The sequence below is a fragment of the Pholis gunnellus genome (genome assembly GCF_910591455.1).
Source record: "Pholis gunnellus genome assembly, chromosome: 6".
Lineage (NCBI taxonomy): Eukaryota > Metazoa > Chordata > Actinopteri > Perciformes > Pholidae > Pholis > Pholis gunnellus.
Window position 1 is genome coordinate 8,818,214 of NC_136532.1, and position 22,028 is coordinate 8,840,241.

Sequence of the window (22,028 nt, forward strand, 5' to 3'; positions counted from 1 at the left end):
AAAGGAATTGTATTGTTTTGGCACAAACGTTTTTGCAGAACTGAAAGGCTTTCTGGATTCTAAAAGGGGCTACAACTTGTATACTACAAGGGCTGGAGATATCATTAAGACCACTACTATCTGTAGTGTTTTTCTATCACGAGGGAATTATTTTATAGCACAAACATGAAATTTTAGCATGCTGAATGAAACTTTTTTTATTTATTTTTTATATATGGCTGTTTATTCCATGCCAGAGCTGATCCCTTGTTATATATCATACACTGTACTGTGCCTTGCCAGTGTGAGATTTGTGTTCAATGAAATGCTGGATCATTGCTATCATGTGGAGTTGAGGATGTTTAGGTTCTATCTTTAGATAAAACAGCACATATGATTGACTTTTTGGCAGCATGCTCATCGCATTAAACTATAAAGGGTCATCTTAGAGGCTAAGCACATAGATAGTAGTTGCTTTTAAGAATTACAGATATACTTATCAGAGAAATCACACATCTACAGACAGCAAAACGTAGAATAGTACTCACATCAACATTACACATACTGGATTCATTCCAAAAGTAAGCAAGACAGAGGAACTTACGGAGGCCGTGTTGGAGATGCTAAAAGGCCACTTTTTTTTTATCCAAGGTAGACGACCTTTTTCGATGACAGAGTTTCACTCATTTGTCACATAATACTCACACTCGTGCAAACCCACACACACTTACTGTACAGTCACACAACAGCCACACACTCACTACACGAAAGAAAGCCGCTACATCCTTTAGTGCACTAAATCATAGATTTGGCAGCTTTAGGAGACAAAATAATCCTATAAAAGGAAAATACATACTGTACAAAAAATAAAAGTCAAAGCACTCACTTACTCTATCTCTCATTTTATAATTATTCTAGGTCTTAAAGATTTTTAAAGGTCTTAAGGACTAACTGTACATCATGTCTATAGACTATTTCCTGCCTTATCGAACAGACTTGGTTTATGACCATACTAACTAGCTGAGGAATGAGAATATGGTGTCTCTACATTTTGGATATCCTGTAATGTCAAACAGTTTTACAATAGCCATGTCTGTTTGTCTGGTTAGTTGCTCTTGATATAAGGTGAGAAAGTTGAGAGATAGTACGACGGCATTTTGTAATTCTACCACTAAACAGGGTTTGAACTGTAGTCCAGAGAAAGCAGCACTAGCAGGAGTGATAAGGGAGAATACAACTCTGCACACTCTACCACCTTACAGGACCCGCGCTGCCCTCCCCTTTGGCTTCCTGACATCAGTCACTAACAGTTGCATCCAGGCTGCTGGAGGGGCGGAGCGCTGTCTGTGAGTTTGGCAGTGGGAGCTCCTGTGGTGACGGCCGGATCCGAGTCCGAGCTCTCGGACATCTTGTCGCAAATGAGGTCGACGAGACGTTCAAAGGTCTGCTTCACGTTGACGTTGTCCTTGGCGCTGGTCTCAAAGAATTCGAAACCTTGGAAAGAGGGAGAGTTAGCAACATGAGAAGAGGAGGAGACAAGAGAACCAGCATATGATAAATATTTAGTATTACATTTTTAGGACAAGCTTTGAGAGGTATTGTTGCTGATGAAAGCGGCTTCTATGTAGCAGTAGGATAATATCCTAAAATGTAACAAAAGACTTACCCAACTGTTCTGCCAGCAGTCTGCCATTGTCCACTGAGACCACTCTCTCCTCTTCCATATCACACTTATTTCCAGCCAGCACCACCTGTGCATTATCCCACGAGTAGGTTTTTATCTGAGTTGACCTGCGCATAATCAGAAACATTTTTTTTTTGTCAAAGCATCACAGTCAAATAAATGCTGTTGCTGAATTTTATAATAACTTGTCAGGATTGTCTTTGTGCCACTTTTTACTGGACGGGATCCTTAAAGTTTGTAGAGCGAAGGACATGATGTAAAGTTCGTTCCCCGTTTGGACTAGTCCTGAACAGCGATTACATCACCATGCGTTTGGCATCATGTAACACTTGAGTCACTGTTAGCAGCCGTGCAAAAGTGGGTCAATTACCGGTCTGTGCTGAACACATGTAAGCACTATTACTCGGATGTAGGTTATCACTTGGTATTTTCTAGCTATCTGGCATTGACATGTGTGATACTTTGCATCCTTTCCTTTAGATTTGTTCTTCGGCTCCTGCTAACTTCTGATTGGTAAGCTATTCATTTTACGTGCCACACACAGGCTGCTGGATATTAAAGCTACACGGGGAAAAGTTATAGTCTCTGACATGGCATATGGGAAAAACTGCTTTGTTACTAAATAACGGCTAACTATACCGAGGATGCACACAGCTTGCAAATGTGAATTTGAGCTCTGTGTCTTTCGCCTTAAAGCCAGGAAAATGATTTACATCCCAGATTGTGATGTTCCGGCGCGATAACAATGACAATTTCAGAAAATGTTCGGTGAATCAGGGAGGTGCTTGTTCTCAAAGCACTTTGAGAAGGCATTTCGGGAACAAATATCTCCTGTGGTGTCGCAAGTCTGACTAAAAGTAGGGCAGCTAACACACTACAGGCTGAAATCACTAGAGAAAGAGCCAGTAAGAAAGAGAGGAAGAAACAACGAGCTGGAGAGAGAGAGAGACAGAGAGAGAGACACAGAGAGAGAGAGAGAGAGAGAGAGAGAGAGAGAGAGAGAGAGAGCAGCATTATGTTGGCACTCCTCCTCTCTCTCTGTCCAGTTCGGACTTGTTAGCGGTTCAGATGTGGGTCATTTTGAAGCCAACTGCTGATAATATTCACTGACAGAATAAACATTTGTGTTTGTTTCCAGTCAAACAGAGCTGCGTGTGCAGGCTATAAAAGGTCTGTACATTTACCAGTGCATTTTGAACAATGTAGCCTCTGGAGAACAGAGAAGGGATAATTGGAAGGTACGCACATCCTTTGAGATGGTTGCTGCAATAAAATGTTTTGTGTAATTAATTTGCACGATTTCTTTCAAGTCCATTTGATGTCAGCATTACAATATTTCCCTGTTTTGTCTCTGTCACAGGCAGGAAATGAGCACGTCACAAGCTTAATTCAGCCACCGTCGGGGAAGGAGCTGTTGCCATGGCAGCCTCTTTTTTTTCCAACAACCTTGTCACAAGGAACAAGGGAAAGAGAAAGTGGAATTTAAGCCTGTGGCAAAGGCAAAAAAAGGGGGGATTCTGGTTATATGAAGGGTAAAAGAAAGAGCCTCTTCCTGTGTATACAGTTGAGTGATTTGTGCACAGTCTGGTACGTAAGCTCACAGGTAACTCCAGGATTGTTGCTGCCACCGACACACTTGGCTCCATTAATTACCATACCTATCACAGACAGTGCTCAGACTGCAGTATTCCATCAAAGTGTCAGACAGGCCTTAAAAGAATAATAGGTGTGTCTGGCTCCGACCTCTGTTCACAAGAAAGCCTTGTGTTTTCTTAATGACTGGAAGTCTATTTCAACACAAGTCATGCTAATAATAGTGCAGCATCTCAGTTGTACATTCTTTTAAACATTTCGTGCAAAATGAAAGAACACCAGGCTTTAATATGTGCGCACTTTAAATGCAGCTGCTTTAACCATGACAAGTGCTTCCTAAAGCAGCTGTCAAGTGCTGCTAGCTAAGTGACGAGGGCCGAGCAGACACTGACCTTAATAGTGATTGTCATAGTCCTACAATGGGAGCAGGCCACGTGGCATGCAGGCCAAGAGTCAACTGCAAAAATACCACGATCTATATCAAGTCTGTGTGAGTCAAATCGTCTTATCCTTGCAGCTGAAACACTAACATCATGAGAATATCACTCTGATGATTCAGAATTTTTTCTTAAAAACAAAAAATAAAACGAAAACACCTCTGGAGTGTCGAGTTGTAAGGAGGAACGTCGTCAAAATGTAACTCAAACACACATTTATATCTGATTGGCAGAGCTGAAATTCCTCGCTGTTGTGCTGCACTGTATGTGCCGAGGAGGATGCGTTTGTTTCTAGAGCAAGGATCCTAACCCAGAAACCTGGTTTCTGCAGCCATTCGAACGTGGCCTTGCAAGTCCTGCTTTATACACCAATGCATCATCATATAAGTCAGTGACATTTGGGCTCGGCTCAGAGTGGCTCTTCTGCCTGCAGACGCTTCTATGACTCATGAATGGACGAGAGCCATGACCTTGACAAGTTTCCCCTAGATCTCCAAGCCTGACAACGATGCACACATGCACACTACACAACAACACTGTCAAATATGGGAGAGACAATACTGTAGAGAAAGGGATGGTAAACTGTTTGCAGAAACATGTACTTTTGTCGAGTGTGCAGGACTGATTGCATTATGGCGACAAACAGGAAGCCCTTTTTTTCTCCGTTGATCTGAGGCTCATCAAAATTCAGTACAACACAAAGGAAGAGATCGGACGAGAGACGACATCTACATTAAAAGAAATTCAAAAACGACCCAACATTGACTCCAAAGAGCTCGGGCGACTCACCAGTCCTGCACAGCGCCGAAGGACTCCTCGTTGGTGATGTCGTACATTAGGATGAAGCCCATGGCCCCGCGGTAGTAGGCAGTGGTGATGGTCCTGTAGCGCTCCTGGCCGGCTGTGTCCTACACACAGAAAGCATGATTGAGCATTGACGTTAGCCAGCTGACTGATAATTAGGCTCAGCAACTTTGACATGATGCTGCACAGCACAAATGCGAGTCCATAATGGTACATGTGAAGCCATGTGCATTATTATTTCTGCAGCTAATTATGCATAGCAAATGATTCTTCAGCTACAATCTGAGCACAGATGACAGAGGATCTACTTGTCAATTTTCTATCTATGTTTACGTATGGCTATGTTTGTTGTGTTTGTGATGTGGACGTAATCATTATGCTAACTGCCTCACTGGCTTTGCATTGATAAGATGCCAAAAACAGCAAGTCAGTTGAGGCTGATGTGATTGATTCTTTCCTCTCCTCGGCTGTGTTACACACTCGGTGGTGCAGTATTCAGAGCTCAGCTCATGGCATGCATCTCTTAGGAAAATAGAGCTAAATAGGGCTAAAAATAGAGATAAAAATGATTTCGACATTGGGAAAGTGCTTGCTGCCCATGATAAGACTGAACAAATTGCTCAGAGGCAAAGCAGGCGAGTGATTACACAGCATTCGAGGAGTAGTACATTGTACACAGATTGCCCTCGAAACATGTGGCCACTGCAGCCTTTGCAACGAGATGTCAATGAAAATGCTAATGGCTCCCAATGCAGACAGATGAAGCTCTTCTGTGTGTCCATGAGGAGAGAGGAGGCGTGTGAGCTCAGGAATATTTTATATATGTTGTTTTACGGTACATTATATAGTACTCAATCCCAATGATGTCCCTCCTGTTTCTACTGTATGTTCACTGTGCTGTGGTTCCACCCACAACAAAGTGTTTGCAGGCTTCTGTGAATCATGATGGAGCACTTCTGGCTGCTCCACTTGGCTCTTGTTAAACAGAAGCTCGACAGGCAGCACTGGATCGTATATGCCACAGTGGTGTTGCTTTCTGTCAGCCTGCACATGGCTGCAACAGTGTGCCTGTTATAGCCAGAGGACAGCTCTGACCTTCACTCCACAGAGACAGAGCTCACAGCAGGCCGAGCTTCCACACACAGCACAGCTAGGACCTTTTGTTGGTTTACAATAACACCTAAAAATGCATGTGGATGTGGGCGTCTTTAATGTCAGGAGCTAGTGTGTTAAAATACCATAAAAAGAAAGAAAAATATGTTTTTGGTGATTTCTACTGTTATTGTGCGTGTACCAATTCCTGAAACAGTATGTACAAGTCATCTGAATGTTTTTACTTCAGTCTTTCTTTCTTTTTTCTTGTCTGAGTTCTGAGGCTTGGACATTTCTGTAGCGTATTGATTCTTTTCCGAGTGCTTGGCAATGACCTTTGCATTTCCAGGCTATTTCAGTGAGTCGGTTTGCTTGTTCTCAGTTAAAAAGACAGAGCAGGACAGGAAAAAAATGCTGAGTCCCTTGAATTGGAGCTCCTTGAAAAGCTTTGCCTCTAGTGTGCGGCTCACCATAAATCAATCCAAGAAGCTGACTGCTTCAAGTGGAGAGGCAGCGAGCGGAGGCTGACACGCGCCTGAACTCGTCCTGATTCACTAAAGTGAGTTTTAAGTTTTTTATGAGGTCTATCTTGGCAACGCTCGCCGCTGTGCTTCATTCACTTCAGCCAAATAAGACAACTGGGACAACTGGGATGCATTTACTTTTATCTCTCAGCAGATGCATGGGTGCGACTGCCACAATGACATCAGACATGACATCTCTCTTTGAGTCCAACTTAAAAAATCAGACCAATTAATTTAGATGCAAGGGCAATATTGTCTTTTATCTCTAAATATGCTTGTCTTTGCTAATTATGAAAACACATCATCCCAATTAGCCAATTAATTTTCTAGTCATTTGACTGTTTAAATCTAGTTTTTACATCCTGCTGGAGAGCTTCTTCTTTGTCTGTCTATGTGCTTAGCAAACACCAAATGCCTGGAGGTGGCTAATTGCTGCAAAAGACAGCAGTTATGACAAGAGAGACTAAACCCTCTGAAGGAAAGTTGCCATTTGGTGAAGCACACAGAAGAAAATGGTGAAAAAAGAAGAAAGAAATAGAGAGAAAGAGAGAAACTTTTACATATCTATCTCAGTGGAATTACAAGATAATCTGCTACAACAGCTCAGAAGAACTACTAATTAAACAGCCTCAGACATTCTTCAGTTTCCCACACATTCTGAGGAAGGTGTTGCTTCTGTGTTCTTCCCCGCCGTGTGCCAAACTAACACTTACTAGTCTCTTGTCAGTAATGTTGAGACTTCCATCTGTCTCCATACTTACATCGTGGAGTGTTAAACAGGAAAACACAGTGTAGCCTCTCCTGAAGCTTCCTTCAATTAATTAAAAACACAGCTGATGCGCCACATGTTTCTAAAAATTAAAGAGCGGGATGAGTTTTCTAGCTGTGAATTGAGACGCTGAAATTCAAACACTAGTATTCTAAAAATGGCTTATTTAGGATGGTGAAAAACCTCACTTTATGAGTGAAATGGTCCTATTTTGTGTATGTTGGTCTTTTAAAAGATCGCTTGAGATGACGTCAAAGTCCTTGACGTCCTTGTACATAATGCAAACATCAAGAGATGAAAAGGGAAGTGCGTCTAAGCATATCAAGCAAGCATGATCTGTCCAAAAAATTTGACTAAATTGAATTAATGCATAGGTGATCCCGTGTGTGCAGGACTTTGTTGTAGGACCAAGCAGCCATTAAGTCACAACCTGTCCCAGACCTTGAAACATATTGATCTCCGGAGAAAGATATGGGCAGTGGTCAGGAGACAGTGGGCTCTGGGCATAGACTGACATCCTTTTACAGACATGACAGGAGTCAGTCTGCATGAACACAAGGACGGAGAGGAATGAGGGGGCAGGGCGGCTCTGGGGAGCCCCTGCCCCCTCACATAGTCCTCCAGGAGACCTTAAAGGACAACAGTCAACAGATTTCTTCTACACACCTACTGTATGTCTCAACATGCAAATTATCTGGATTTAATTGAATTAAATTGAAATGTGTGCATGGTGGACATGACAACCATGAAACCAAGAAACTTGACATGTGACAAGAAAGGAAAAACACTGTTACAGCTTGTTGTATGTTGCTAGTTTGTAGTCTAGAAATGCATTGTTCTGCCTTCTATAAATTAACATTATTAGATCGTAATCATATTCTAAATAGTTTAGCCTTTAAATAGACAGATTAGACAGAAAGCAGGTCCTTCAAGTGTAAACAGCAAATAAGTAGGTCATCACCCTGTGTTGACCAGCTGAGGAGTGCAAGATAAGCAAATACAACATATCTTTGACAGCCATATTCCAATAGTTTCATCTGGTTTGGTCCGGAACCAAACATTTGGTAAATGTTTAATGCTAATATCTTAATATGTCATACCCAGATCTGCAGTTTGATCCTCTTGTCATTCTTGTAGACCGTCTTTACTTTGAAGTCAATGCCCACTGTGCTGACGAAGGCCGAAGTGAAGGCGTCGTCAGCGTAGCGGAACAGGAAAGACGTTTTGCCCACGCTGCTGTTGCCGATGATCAGCAGCTTGAACATGTAGTCAAAGTTCTGGTCCCCTCCCTCTCCCTTCCCTTTCACATCCTGAGTGGCAGCCATCTGCAAAAAAACAAACAAACATGAGAGATGCTGAGAAGAATATATTAAGAGCTTCACCTTGAGTTATTGTGAAGCTTTTCACAGCTGTGACGCACAGCGGATGTGAACCCAACTAATAAGAAACTAATGATTTGTTTTTCAGATGACTGTAGATGTTGTACACAGTAGTGTAGTACACACTTGCTCTTCAGGCCACAGATCAGAGGTGACAGAAGGCTGTGTCAGGCAAATCAGCATGACCAACGCAGCAAGCTGTTGTATTGATGAGTATTAGATAACCAGGATTTTTTTAAAGAGCTGACTTTGTATTCTCTAATGCCAAAATGATTCCGTCAATGTAACTAAGGGATTATTATAATTGATGTTATTACCGTTATCACTTAAAGATCTCATGAATACAAATCAGATGGAGTATTTTTTAATTACTTGGCAAAATACACCTATATTGTATTGGAGCAAAACATGTCAAACAATAATTTTACATCCCAGTTATAATGTGAGTGTGATGTTTTGATTTGACTTATTAAGAGCTTTCCTACCAGTAACACACTCAAATTTCACCAGCCATTAAACCTTCTTCCATATTAAAACTGCTGTGACCTACTGTTGTACAATAAACATGTATTTTCCACCTTAACAACGCATCTATACCGAGTATTTCCGCTGCAAGCTGTTAGCAGTCAGCGACCAGAGAGGACACGAGTACTACGAGCAAGATGTCAAGAGCACAGTCATCATTGCTCCAAGGTGAATGTTTTGACAAAGCCACAGCGCTCATATGCTAAACGAGATCTCCTTGTAGCCCATCTAGTTATAAAAGATGCCGGACCTCCATCCTGCACATCCTGCACCGGCGGTTTCTGGTCGCTTCCGTGTATGAAAAAAAAAAACACCAAAAAAAAGGAAACCCAACACCGAGGCAGTATTTGCAAGGACACCGCTTTGAAATAATCAGTGCAATGCTGCACACACCACGATAAAAGCAGCCATCTGATATGTAATTACACGATGCAGTTAGAGCAGGGAGCTGCATGCCAGCTAATGCTAGACGAGCTATTCTGGGCACGAGGTCATTTTAGGAATTAATTAAATTCTTCTTCATAACTATTAATAAATGAAACGCGTTAAAGACATTGTGCGGACAAACCTGTTTTGAAGGCCTCGGCTCTATCTGTATCTGCCCTTGTTTTGCAGAACACGGTTATTTTTGGTATGTGAGTCTAATGCAGCCGTTGATTTTCTTCCCCCCGTGTCTCTCTTTCTCTCTGGAGCGCCGACCAATTTCAGCACCTGGGAGCTGTCCCCTCCGCTTCGGATATTGTGGCACGCGCCCCTGAGCTGGCTCGCGTGAGATGAGCACGAGCAGAGGAAAGTGCGCGTCATGCGTGTCTCTGACGTCACCTGGCCGAAAGGGCCGAGAGGGATGAGGGGGGGGGTGTAGTTTTTTTTTTATCAAGGCATCAGCGCAGAGTCCGTGAGGGGCGTCAAAAGTCGGGTTTCGACTGCATTACCCAGCATGCAGCGCGACACAGCTGTGCGATTTACCGTGGAAGCGCAGGAAAAGCTCTGTAGTTCGTGCTACAATAAGCATCAGACGTCGCCGACAGACGCGCCACACGTTGCAAGAGAGAGACTACAATTAAACTGGAAACATTTGTTCAGCATCTCACTGCTATGAGACGGTTCGTGTGAAGCTCTCTCTCTCTCTCTCTCTCTCTCTCTCTCTGTCTCTCTCTCGCTCTCTCTCTTTCTCTCACTCTCTCTCGCTCTCCATAGCTTTACAATTAAATCATGCATCTTACCTTCCCGTACAAGTCCATTTTGTGTCTGTTATAAAAAAAAACTCCAGCAGCCTTCTATAAACTCGAAGCTGGGCAGTATATTTTTAAGCAAATATAATGGCCTCTCCTTTTGCGTCACTCTGGTCTGCCCCCCCCGCCCATGCAGCCAGCTCCGTCCAGAGACCAAGCGGCTGAGCAAATAAAGAGAGGCCTGAGTGGTGGATGAATGGATGAATATTATTATTGTGGACCTTTTCAATGGGAGCAAGTGCAGGGTGAGGCCGCGGCGGAAGAGGAACAAATGGGCATCTTTGCAATTGTAATCACGTCGGCCTTCTTTTAGTACAAGCCCTGCATAATCAATTTGAAATGGGGCAAATGCAAAACTGCTCCATCGACATAATGAGGTGAGGACCAACAGGCTCATACCAGCAATTATTCCGCCTTTGAATAACCACCTCCTAATTCTAGACCTGAAGCTGACACTGCTCATAACAGTCCACCGTGCGCTAAGAAGCATCACAAGTCAGACCCAACAGACATTACATAAGCGTGGACTACAACTCGAATACAAGTCCAGGCCCTATCTGTCATGAGCTTTAAATCAGCGGGTGAGCAGACAGCTGATAGGGCGTGGATGAACTCACAGGGCGGGACGTGGTGCTGACTGACTGCCCTTTAACTGGAGGATCTGTGTGTGCAGGCTGCTGAGTGCGCAGCAAAGAAGGCGGGTCAGGTAGGCTGCACAAACACGTCTGTTTCCCCAGATTGTATGGTATAACTTTCCACATGTGCCAAAGATGTCCGCTATGTGCGTGTATGTTGCTCGTAAGTAGGTCAGTTATTCAATTGTCCTTTGGTTTTTGAATATTTTTGTTTCGATTTCGTCCAAAATCAGAAATTGTGAAAGATCTGTTGGCGTGTTTTGAAAGCCTCTTTTGTGGTGGATCTGCTCAGCTCCTCTTTTCTAGAATACAAGCGTTTGTTGAGCAGGGCTGTCGTTTCAATCCATGACCTTAGCGAGGTAAACAAAAGTTTTCTAGAAGGTTTCGACGTGAGAAAAGGCCGCTGTGGCACCATCTGCTGTTGGAAAAGGTGCCCTGGTGATATTTTGTATCTCGGCAGCTCTAAAAGGCAGCTCTGTGGTAATGATTTACAAGGCTATATTGGCAGAACCTCAAATTTCTGCTGCTTTATAAGCCTACTGACCTCCTGATGCTGAAGTGAGCTGTATCTATTTACAACAGGAGACTGTTTGCATTCTGCAACCTTACACTATTTAAATGTCACAGATTTCCAAATGAAATTCAGCAGCTGGAAATATCCAGATGACAAAAGTTTTTACAGAATTATTTATATCATGAAATGAATATAATTTAAACTGAAGACTAGGTTCTCTGAAGACCTTAATGCGGGCTACTCCAATCATTCATTTTTAATGGAAGCATAGACCACAGGAAATCTAGATCGTGACTAGTTTCTTTACATAAACAACCAAAAACATTACATCTTGTGTATCCACAGAACATTTTAGAGGTCGACCGATAAATTGGTTTGGTCGTTTTCTGTGTGTATGTTGGCCACTAATTAAAGGTGCTAAATTCCAAATGAGTTTATTTGTTTACATGTTTCTTTCACTTGACAGAAAGAGGCATTAATGAGCACAAGATTATCACAAAAAAGGACAATCCCTATCGAAAATGTTTATGTAATGTCTTTATGTAAAGAAAAAGAAAAGAATATCTGATGATATATTGTTGTCCAATTTTTTTAAATCATCACATATCAATATCAGCTTGGACCTCAACCATTCAATATCTTCTTCAGAGTTCTTCAGAGATTTTTCCTGACAGGAAGCCTTTTATAGGCTGCAGCTATCTCTCCTCTTATTTGCTGTATTTCTTTCACCATATTGGTGATAGTTTGCAATGGAGGACTCCATTGAGGTTATCCTTGAAGACTATGGCAGGGTCTGTCCCGCCAACAGACCCCATCCTGTCCTGACTGCCTGCACAGCTGCTCTGCTCACAGGCCTGTATGGAGTATGGAGCCTGTTTGCTGTGCCTGGATTTCGCAAAATCCCATGGAACCTCAAGGTGCTTGAGATTTCCCTTATCGGATGTTTCCCTGCATGCTTTGCCTTCTCGCCACTCTTTCCATTACCAAATGCTGCAGGTTTGTGTGAAAGCCAAGACAGAACATAACTTGCACGGTAACAATGATGTTCTTTTTTTTTTGGAGCACAGTGCTCCGTGCTAACAGTCATTGTGTTTTACGGAGAACTGCACCATCAGTCTAAAGTGCATTTTGTCCATTGTTGTAGCATAATGGATCATGTACTACTTTTGTTCACTGTCGGTGCAAGATAAACAGGAAAACATCATCACCAGGAGCAGATTATCAGAACTAGGTGATGCTGAAGACATATGTTGTTGCATGGAGAATCTGAATTTTAGTGTAAAAAGAAGCCGTTTTAAAGATAATACTAATACCTGAAACATATGATCAACATGTAATTGCTTTTGCGTTCATAATTAACATATGTCTGACCTGTGTTTTTTTAATTAATGACATGATGCTTTTATCTTTATCCTGCCAGTTAAATCTCACATAAAACATGCTATCCGAGAAGGACATTTTACATGATCACAGATTAAACCCTGTTCACCACAGCTAGAGACGAGAGACAGCCCTGCAGAATTCATCATTCAGACAGACGTTGTTCCACTGACAGCGAGTGGGAGATCAGATTCAATGTCATAGTCACAACACTCAGTAGACTTTACAGTAGTTAACAGAAGTAAATGTAATATGAACCATATGCAGAGATATGTTTTCACATGAAAAAACAATAATTCATGTTGCTGTAGTGTCGTGATTACTATACTGAGGTCTTTACATTTTATTTTGAGTTGTAATTCTCCCTTTCAGTGCATGTTTATAGGGGGACTGTCAAAAAAACAGATTAAAGAGACTCGTCTAGTGACTTGTATTGACTCACTATATGTTTGCACTGTGGTTCAGGTTCCTTATTTGCCCTCCAGTAAAGTCCAGACACTGAACATCATGCAGCTGCTTGAGGGACGAACGGGTCGCTTAGCAGATCTGGGGTCAGGAGATGGAAGAGTGGTTAGTGAGCTGCAATCGTTTCAGAAAAAAAACATTAATTTGTGGCCAATAACTGAAGGGAAAATCTGACCCTGAAACCAGGTGTTTGGTTTAAATTCCAGGTGTTTTTTATCTGAGTTTGTTGTGTGTGTGTGTGTGTGTGTAGTTTATATTACATCACCAGATTTGATTTTCCAGGTGTTTGCGGCCTCTTCGGCTGGTTTTCAGTGCACAGGGTTTGAGATCAACTCCATTTTAGTGGTCTGTGCCAAGAGCAAGGCCCTCTGGACAGGAGTGCCCTCCAGCCAGGCAACCTTTGTTAAAAAAGACTTCTGGAAGGTAATACCTGAACAATTATAGCGGTCCTCAAGCCTTATCAAAGTAGGTAAATGACCCTATCTTCGTTCGTAGACTGATTTATCTACATACAACATTGTGACTGCTTTCCTTGCTCCAGGAGTGGTGAGTTTTCCTCTGATGAAGAATTATTTATGCATTTGTGTATATATATATAAGTAGCATACATACCATTTGTTCACTAAGTGACTGATTTAATCTTTTGCGATTGGTTTACAGATGGAGGTGCTGGGTGAGAAGCTGTTGAAACAGCTTCCTGATGATGCCCGTGTCATCGCTAGTCGTTTTCCTTTCCCCGACTGGCCACAAAAGTCGTCCGTCGGCTTCGGTCTTGACCAGACTTTTTCTTATGACATCAGCACTGTGCGCTCACATCTGAGAAAAATCCCGAAAACAGTGCTCCACTAAGTCATAGTTTTTTTTTGTGTTATTTTCTAGCTCTGTCATCCTCAACATCACTAAACAGAAAGACAACACATTTTAGCAGGTAATCAAACACACATCAATTGGTGATATGTTTCCGTTACGATCACTGAGCAGAAGGGATACTTTTGAAAGATGTCTTTGAACATTGCAAGGATGAGATGGACTCTCACTAAGCAGGATGTCAGGATGATTTTGACATCATTTATCCTCTGCAGTATTTGTTCAATCTTTGCCTTTTGCATTTTACTGACAATCTTGTTGCACCGTCATGCACCACTATCTAGAATATGACTGTAGATCTCTTTCTAAAAGCACTTCCACTACAATTAATGTTACCTCCTCATCAACACTAATGAACCTCTTTGTTAATGGCTACAGGAGGGATTATGAGGTCAATGGTTTTCAATGGTTTTGTCTCATTTGCTTTTGATGGGTTGTACTTAGACGCATGTTGTGTTTATTCAAGAAGGGAATATGTTGGGTCTTCTGTCTAGATAGACACCTTTTGTTAGACACAAACACGTTTTGATGTTGTGCACGGTCTAGAATAATTGTGGGTCATATGAAATATGTAACTGGGTATCGAAAAAGACAGTTTAGTAACCATGGTTATATGTGTAACCCTCTGTCTGTCTGTTTGTTAGCAGTAAAACGAGAGATTTCGTAAAATGTGCTGGAAAGTAAGGCCAGTTGCCAATGAACAAGAGATTTATTTTTGATTTGTATTATCATAGCGAGATACAGCATTTTTGCCATATTTTCTCATGAACAATACATGCCTGTGATTTCATTTGGACCGATTCAGACTAACATTTTCCAAACATTTGGTTTTGTTAAGCAAATAAATGTGGGGGATTGTGCAGCCTTAGTGGAGGAAACTGTTCTCTGTATTACATATCACTAATGGCACTAATGACAATGTCATTTTTCTAATAGTCCATCGGTCATTCAAATATACCTGCAGCTGCGAGCTAGAACACGAATCTTCCACCTCTACAACCTTTCCCTTCATACCACTGCATGATGACGTCTCACATGTCAGTTGCAATACAGTATTCACTTAGTCTTTGGTAAAGGAAAGGCAGAACAGTTTGTAACCTGAACTGTACCGTAAATGGTACCCAATATCTCCAGCTGAGGGTGCTAGTGCTCCAAAATGAGTTTTGGTGTAAAACCACAGGGTGAGGTGAGCCTGAATAGAATACAGATCATGTGTATCCTCTGCATGATGGCTATTTTATTGACCAAACGCATCAGACTTCTAACGCCTTGAATTCTATATTGCACCAAAATGTAAAAGACCCATTCACGTGGATTGATTCCTCAAACAAAATAGGTAAATTATAGAACATTATTGTTTTGTGTGTATGGCGGCTGGTGATGCAAATAATCATATATATATATATATTTACAAGTTTTTAAATAGCAGAATCCACAGGCTGTTATTGTTTTTGTCATCTCCTTTTGATTTTCTGTCCGTGAACATCATCAACACCCGTGTACATGTTCGGTAATCGATAGAAGGAAGACCTCATGCTCTCATTTCACACCGTGACGTCAGAGAGAGGGCGGCAGACAGCCGGGTGGGGTGGGTGCCAGACTATAAAGACTCAGAGACGGGCTCCGGGCTGCATTCTGAGTGCGGGACGACACAACCACCTCTAATGGAAGTACAGAGAAATATCGGGCCCCAACAGACAAACAGCAGTATGTGTGAGGCGACGCAGAGGTCGAGCGAACCTCGGCGAAAGAGAATGGATGAGCGCAGTGCGCCCTCGGAGATGGCCAGGATAATCACTGACCCGGCCACGGGGAAGTGCTACTGCCGTGGAAAAGTTTTGGGAAAGGTAGCGCGAGCATATACTATGTAGTCGCTTTATTTGGGGGGGGTCCTTGTAACATGAAAGACGCAGCATGTTAACAGTGTTTTTCCTCTTTCCAGGGAGGGTTTGCAAAATGCTATGAGATGACCGACCTCTCCAACAGCAAAGTTTACGCAGCCAAAATCATCCCGCATGCACGCGTCTCCAAACCTCACCAACGAGAGAAGGTAAGCGCGCACGGCTCCGGTGCCTGTGCGCACTGGTGTGGTTAGACAGCAGATTATCACAAAATTGCCTTTAGTTGCAATCGTGACCATGTTGTGCCTTCCTCTGCTAGATTGACCGAGAAATTGAGCTGCACCGAGCGCTGCACCACAAGCACATTGTGCACTTTTATCACCATTTTGAGGACAAGGAGAACATCTATATCCTGTTGGAATACTGCAGTAGAAAAGTAAGTGCTGTTTGTCACACACTTAAGGGTCCGTACTGTACTTTTACATTTGGATAACACCTGCATTGCACCTAAAGTTAACGAGGCAGCACTCCAGTCTGTCCCCACTATAAAATACTTCTGTTTAATTGTATTGTGCAGCAAATCTACATATCTCACTGCAGTTTTTTTACATTAATGATAATTCACTTTGTTGAGGTTTTCTTCAGAGGAAAATTTGTGTTTCTAGAATAATTATACTCAAGGAATTTAATTTAATCATTTCCTCACATTATGTCTTTTTGCAGTCGTTGGCCCACATCCTGAAGGCTCGCAAAGTGCTTACTGAGCCAGAGGTGCGCTATTATCTAAGACAGATTGTATCTGGACTAAAGTACCTGCATGAACAAGAGATCCTTCACAGAGACCTGAAACTAGGTAAGGAATCTTTACACAGCAGTGACACGCTGCAGTGCTGAGACGCTTTGTGCAAAATTGTAACGATGCATTCTGTACAGGGGAGAATATCTCTTCTTTTTTTTTCCTCATACGAACCCACTTCTTTCTCTGTAATCAGTTTATCAAGGGATCTGTGCAATATTTATCCTTTGATCCTTGGTTGAATATCAATTGCTCATCATCACATCCCCTTTCCTCCTCACAGGTAACTTCTTTGTGAGTGAGTCGATGGAGCTGAAGGTCGGGGACTTTGGTCTGGCTGCCAAGTTGGAGCCAGCAGGAAACCGGAGGAAGACGATCTGTGGAACTCCCAACTACCTGTCCCCAGAGGTGCTCAACAAGCAGGGCCACGGCTGTGAATCAGACATCTGGGCTCTAGGCTGTGTCATGTGAGTAGGAGAACTGTAAATTCACTATTAGGTGCTTAAATGGTTTAGTAACTATCTAAATTATTATTGAATGACAGTCTGAAAGTAGATAATCAGTTCAAAAATACACATTGGCATCAAATTCCATGGACTTGTCCATTCCTGTTTAGCCTACAGTCACTTGTCTTTAGTGATAGAACTCGGCTCACTTTTGCCCTCCATCCTGCTCCAGGTACACCATGCTGTTGGGCAGACCACCATTTGAAACCACCAACCTGAAGGAGACGTACAGGTGTATTAGAGAGGCGCGTTATTCCCTGCCCTCATCCCTGTCGCCACAGTCTAAGCAGCTAATCACCAGCCTGCTAGCCAAGATCCCAGAGGACCGACCTAACCTGGACCACATTCTGAGGCACGACTTCTTCACACAGGTTAGACCCTATTTTCGCCTGTCTGTCTGTTCTGCTCCCTGTCTGTCCCACTAAATGTCACTCTGTAGGAGTATAACAGTGACCCCCTTCCCACCACTGACCCACTTTCGTTCCCCACAGGGCTTCAGTCCAGAGCGTCTGTCGGCGAGCTGTTGCCATTCAGCACCAGATTTCCACATCTCAAGTCCCGCCAAGAGCTTCTTCAAGAAAGCTGCCGCTGCGCTCTTTGGGGGGAAGAGAGACAAGGTCAAATACTACGAGACTCTGAGTGAGTATTACATCAGCCACTGAGCACTTCAAACGCCACTTGTACACCAGCACAGTTATGTTTCATTTTGCACAATTGTGGTTGCTACAAGAGGCAGCATTACATCTAATTCATAAGACGACTTCAAGCTCAATTCACATTTTATTGCTCTGTCAGTTTATGTAGCTGCTTGTTAAGAGGTCATGCCCTGATATGTTGTGTGTGTGTGTGTGGTCATTGCCTTTGATAGATAAATTAACCAAAGAGGAAGAGGAGATCTACAAACTGCAGCATGACCTGGAGAGAACTGTCATCAGCCAACAGCAGAGCAAAAATATTTCTGAGGTAAGACATTGAATGAATGTTCAACACAAAACAGGATATTTACAAGAGTGTAGGTGGTGTTGCAGGCACATTATTCATACAGCCATTAAATAAATTGGGAGGAATGAGATATCATGTTGAGGAGAATCCAATGAGTCACTCTGGTGCAGCACTAAAACTTCATAACAGCACAATTTCAAAGCAAACTAAAAGCACTTATTTTTCAACCTTTTAAAGCCCTCCACTTTGCCTCCGTGGGTGACTGCTTAGTCATAGTAGGAAGAGATTATCCAAACTCCGAGATTCTAACCCATTTCGTCACTGTTTCTCCCCGTCAGAATGGAAGTCTACTTCCGCCATCTGCCGAGAGCCCCGTTGGCACAGCAACGGAGAGCCAGTCCCCGGCGACGCGAGACACCATCCGTCTCATCGTCAGGGGGAGTCTGGGGAGTTGCAGCAGCAGCAGCGAATGTAAGCTCACCAGTCTGGTTTCACTCACACACAGCCCGGTGATCTCACACAGGCATGAATCGATGTTATATAATACCCTTTTTATTTTAACCTTCAACTGTAAACCACACACAAGAAAATAGAGATTTGATGTAACAGCTGGAATGCAAAATAATTTCTTGTAATGCAACATAAAGTCAAGCTAAGTGACGCCCTGTTGTTGCTCCTGAAGGCCTGGAAGACAGCACGACGGGGAGTGTGGCTGAGACCGTTGCAAGCGTGTTGAGGGGATGTCTGGAGAATATGCCTAAAGGTGAGTCGACCCGTTGAAATGATTTTCAAAGCCATGATTTGTACACATTGTGGATCCGATGAATCCACATTGAAATTTTTCGCTATACAACTCTTTTCCTGCACTTGACCTTGACTTGTCTAAACAGAGAGACATGTTGATCAAAGGACTCACAAAGAACATGTAGATTCATGCTCCATGTTTCATTTTTTGAAGATGCACTCGACACACCCACATTAACTCCAAGCTCAAGGTTGTCTGTTCCTTAAATCTTCCTTTTTAATGTTAATCAAATCCTCCTCCTCTGTGTTTTCACCTTGCAGCCGACGACATTCCTCAGTGCTCAAACACCTGCAGTCTTCAATGGGTGACTAAATGGGTGGACTACTCCAACAAGTACGGCTTTGGCTACCAATTGTCTGATTACACCGTGGGAGTTCTCTTCAACAACGGCACTCACATGAGCCTCCTGCCAGACAGAAAGTATGCACCATTCTGTGCTTTCACCACACCCTACCTTCAGTTACTAGTCACTATATATAATGGACATGGCTTTTTCCAGCATGCTGTAGTACTTAGAGAGGTAATCACATGAACCACCGTAACCGTTTTCAAACAAGAGGAATATTTTCAGTCAAGAATACCAACAGATTTTGAATGTCAAGGAAATCCATCTATGTTTGCTCCATTTATGTAGTGTTTATCTGAGTGGTTGTGTAACTCTGTGTTTATCTCCTTTTCTCCATCTCTTCAGGACCATCCATTACTATGCAGAGTTGGGCCAGCGCTCTGTCTTCCCTACTTGCGAGGTTCCTGAACACTTTGTGGGCCAGGTGACTGTGCTCAAGTACTTTTCCCACTACATGGAGGAGAACCTCATGGATGTAAGTAAATCTCTCTCTTCACCCACTCCTCTTTCTGTAATCTATATCTCTCTTGCTATTATGTGTCTTTGTCTTTGCATCCCCTGAAGCATCAGAGATGGTGTCTTTCATGTTGCAGCCTGTCTAATCCTGTTGCGTTACTCTTTTGCTTTCTCAGGGCGGGGACCTGGGTAGTATGACGGATGCACACATGCCCAGACTCTACCTGCTGCAGTGGCTCAAGTCCGACCGCGCCCTCATGATGCTCTTTAACGACGGCACTTTCCAGGTAAACACACAAGCTATCACAGGAAACAGAGCCGTTGCTGGGCATGCTCAAAGCAGCACGTTTTGGGTGCAGTGCATAACACAGATCAACAGAGGAGTAGGGTTAGACCACAAATCAAATCAGAAAAAGTTAACTTGCAATGGTCTTTTGCATAGAGAATAAACTAATAAATGAACTTTTTTTTTTACCTACAAAGATCAACTTTTACCACGACCACACCAAGATCATCCTGTGTTGCCAGAGGGATGAGTACATGCTGACATACATCAACGAGGACCGCGTCTCCAAAACCTTCAAACTCAGCTCCCTGCTGACGTCTGGATGCCCCACCGACCTGCGCGAACGCATGGTGTACTCCCTCAACATGCTTCTGCAGAGGTGCAGCTAAACCTACGATAATGCGCTTTGGACAGCGTTACACAAGAAAAATCTACGCATTGTGCTACTGCAGTGCTGCAGCGGGACCAAAGTTGTGTGGGAAGGACATGTTTGAGAATGGACCTGTGAAAAAGTTAATTAACATTCCTACACTGTTGCACCTTCATGACTCAGCAGAGGTGCAGGGGGGGAAATAAATAGTAACACGCAGAGACTCTGTGGGATGGGGAATGAAATGTAGCACAATAACAGTGGATGGCAAAGGGCTGATTTGTATGTTGATTGTTGGAGTAGAGAAACGACGGACTATGTTGGAGCGAGTATGTTGGTACGAATGTGAACCCCAGCTGTTTTGGGGGAAAAGAGGGATGTTTGGGGAGAAAAGATGAACGCTGGGCTGGCACCAGCTTAAACGTGTATTAAACTGATGCTCTGAATGTAACCAGAGCTAGACTGTGGAATATTGTAAATGATGTACAGTGTATGTTACAGTCAACTCAGCAGTGCAGACAATTGATTTGCTAATGCGTGTGGATGCTACAGAGATTGGCTGTTTATGTATCAGTGTGTGTGCGCGTGAGTGGGAGGGGTGTAACATCACACTAACTCTTAAAACTGTGATTTGTTCTCTTTAATGACGGACCGTATGGCACATTGAGATGGGAACCAGTGGGATGATGAGAAGGAGAGAATTACATTAAAAAAAAAACAGTACCAGAGATTCTTTAAGTATCCCTGAAGAGCCATTATCATCATGGTAGAAAATGTCCTAAATAACTTATTGTGTAAAAAAAAAAAAAAAAAAAAAAGGTGCAGTATTTATTTATTTAATAATAAAGAGCATTTTCTAAAATAAAAACTACTCCTGAGTACTTGTCCTTCTCATTGATTGTTGGTACCCATATTTATTTTCAGAAGCACAATTTGCTCCGTCTGCTAAAAGATGTTGTTCGATGTTTAATGCAATTACATTTTCCGAGTGTTCCCTCAAAATAGATGCTTGTTATTGATGTTTCTTTTTTTAAAGTGCAATTTAACAAACATGGAAATGAACTGTGTCCTTATTTCATATGTAAGAAGCACTTCCTGAGTTCATGTACGGTACGATGTGGTGAGATTTAGATCAAACAACTCTTTATCTGTGGGCTGGTCCAAGTCAAAGCAAGTATTTTCTCTTTAAACTTCCACAGGAAATGGGGACACAGAGAGAACATGTTTACAGTGAAGTTGTTTATACTCACGGTTCACTGTCTTTGCTGACTTTTCCTCTGGAGCGATAAATGGAGGATGGCAAAGAGGACTTGACTGTGCAATGTGGCCGACCTTGTCTTACACAAACGGGCGCTTGCTACTTCGCATACAAACGAGGGCACTGATCATCAGATAGGCCGGCTGGGTGGTTCAGAAACACAGGAGGAAAGACAGCCTAATAGTGGCATGCGGCTGTGAAAGGACAGGCAGCCTAATGCAATGACTGAATGACTGTCGTACTATGTCAGTGATTGCATCAGAGCTTTTGAGGTGACGATCATTCCTAGACATCCTTTCACGTTCACTAACTGTAACCATGGAAACTAGCAACCACTGACCAAATTTGGGAGAGTCGGAAATAAATGAAAGCTGGCACGTTTACTCCTTGCTGAAAGTCAGAGCTCGTCTCCTGACATACTTGTCTTTTGCTACTGATCCGCTTTTCTGCTGCACGCGCTTTGTTCTTCACACGAGTATTTGATCCGGCCGTCTGTTGAACACCTCGTCGCCCTCCGCGCTTATGTAATTATGGAAGTTGAAC

At 42.8% G+C, this 22,028-nt stretch overlaps 3 protein-coding genes across 3 annotated transcripts; 2 read left to right on the plus strand and 1 right to left on the minus strand.

Annotated features, from left to right (window-relative positions):
* Positions 1-1,211: 1,211 nt before the first annotated feature.
* rab3c (RAB3C, member RAS oncogene family) lies at positions 1,212-10,027 on the minus strand (the record flags this gene model as incomplete). Its single annotated transcript, XM_079160862.1, has 5 exons — positions 1,212-1,473; positions 1,646-1,770; positions 4,483-4,601; positions 7,983-8,207; positions 10,010-10,027. The coding sequence occupies 5 exons, from the start codon at positions 10,025-10,027 to the stop codon at positions 1,283-1,285; spliced, it is 678 nt and encodes a 225-aa protein (XP_079016988.1). The 3' UTR covers positions 1,212-1,282.
* Positions 10,028-10,686: 659 nt separating this feature from the next.
* LOC306696847 (adenine nucleotide translocase lysine N-methyltransferase) lies at positions 10,687-14,741 on the plus strand. The gene is made up of 6 exons (XM_079160562.1): positions 10,687-10,724; positions 11,911-12,084; positions 13,013-13,117; positions 13,295-13,435; positions 13,508-13,558; positions 13,673-14,741. The coding sequence occupies exons 2-6, from the start codon at positions 11,917-11,919 to the stop codon at positions 13,859-13,861; spliced, it is 654 nt and encodes a 217-aa protein (XP_079016688.1). The 5' UTR covers positions 10,687-10,724; positions 11,911-11,916; the 3' UTR covers positions 13,862-14,741.
* Positions 14,742-15,502: 761 nt separating this feature from the next.
* Positions 15,503-21,096, plus strand: plk2b (polo-like kinase 2b). Its single transcript, XM_079162065.1, has 14 exons — positions 15,503-15,726; positions 15,822-15,929; positions 16,040-16,156; positions 16,444-16,573; positions 16,800-16,983; positions 17,195-17,393; positions 17,514-17,661; positions 17,891-17,985; positions 18,303-18,435; positions 18,647-18,727; positions 19,030-19,189; positions 19,461-19,590; positions 19,748-19,858; positions 20,055-21,096. Exons 1-14 carry the CDS (start codon positions 15,544-15,546, stop codon positions 20,244-20,246), a joined length of 1,971 nt encoding a protein of 656 aa, XP_079018191.1. The 5' UTR covers positions 15,503-15,543; the 3' UTR covers positions 20,247-21,096.
* The last annotated feature ends 932 nt before the right edge of the window (positions 21,097-22,028 follow it).

Coding starts and splice junctions, on each gene's coding strand:
- LOC306696847 (XM_079160562.1), top strand. CDS start 11,917: ATGGAGGACTCCATTGAGGTTATCCTTGAAGACTATGGCAGGGTCTGT. Junction 13,436..13,507: donor TTAAAAAAGACTTCTGGAAG/GTAATACCTGAA, acceptor CTTCGTTCGTAG/ACTGATTTATCTACATACAA. Junction 13,559..13,672: donor CTTTCCTTGCTCCAGGAGTG/GTGAGTTTTCCT, acceptor ATTGGTTTACAG/ATGGAGGTGCTGGGTGAGAA.
- plk2b (XM_079162065.1), top strand. CDS start 15,544: ATGGAAGTACAGAGAAATATCGGGCCCCAACAGACAAACAGCAGTATG. Junction 17,662..17,890: donor CAAATACTACGAGACTCTGA/GTGAGTATTACA, acceptor TGCCTTTGATAG/ATAAATTAACCAAAGAGGAA. Junction 19,190..19,460: donor AGCCTCCTGCCAGACAGAAA/GTATGCACCATT, acceptor CCATCTCTTCAG/GACCATCCATTACTATGCAG.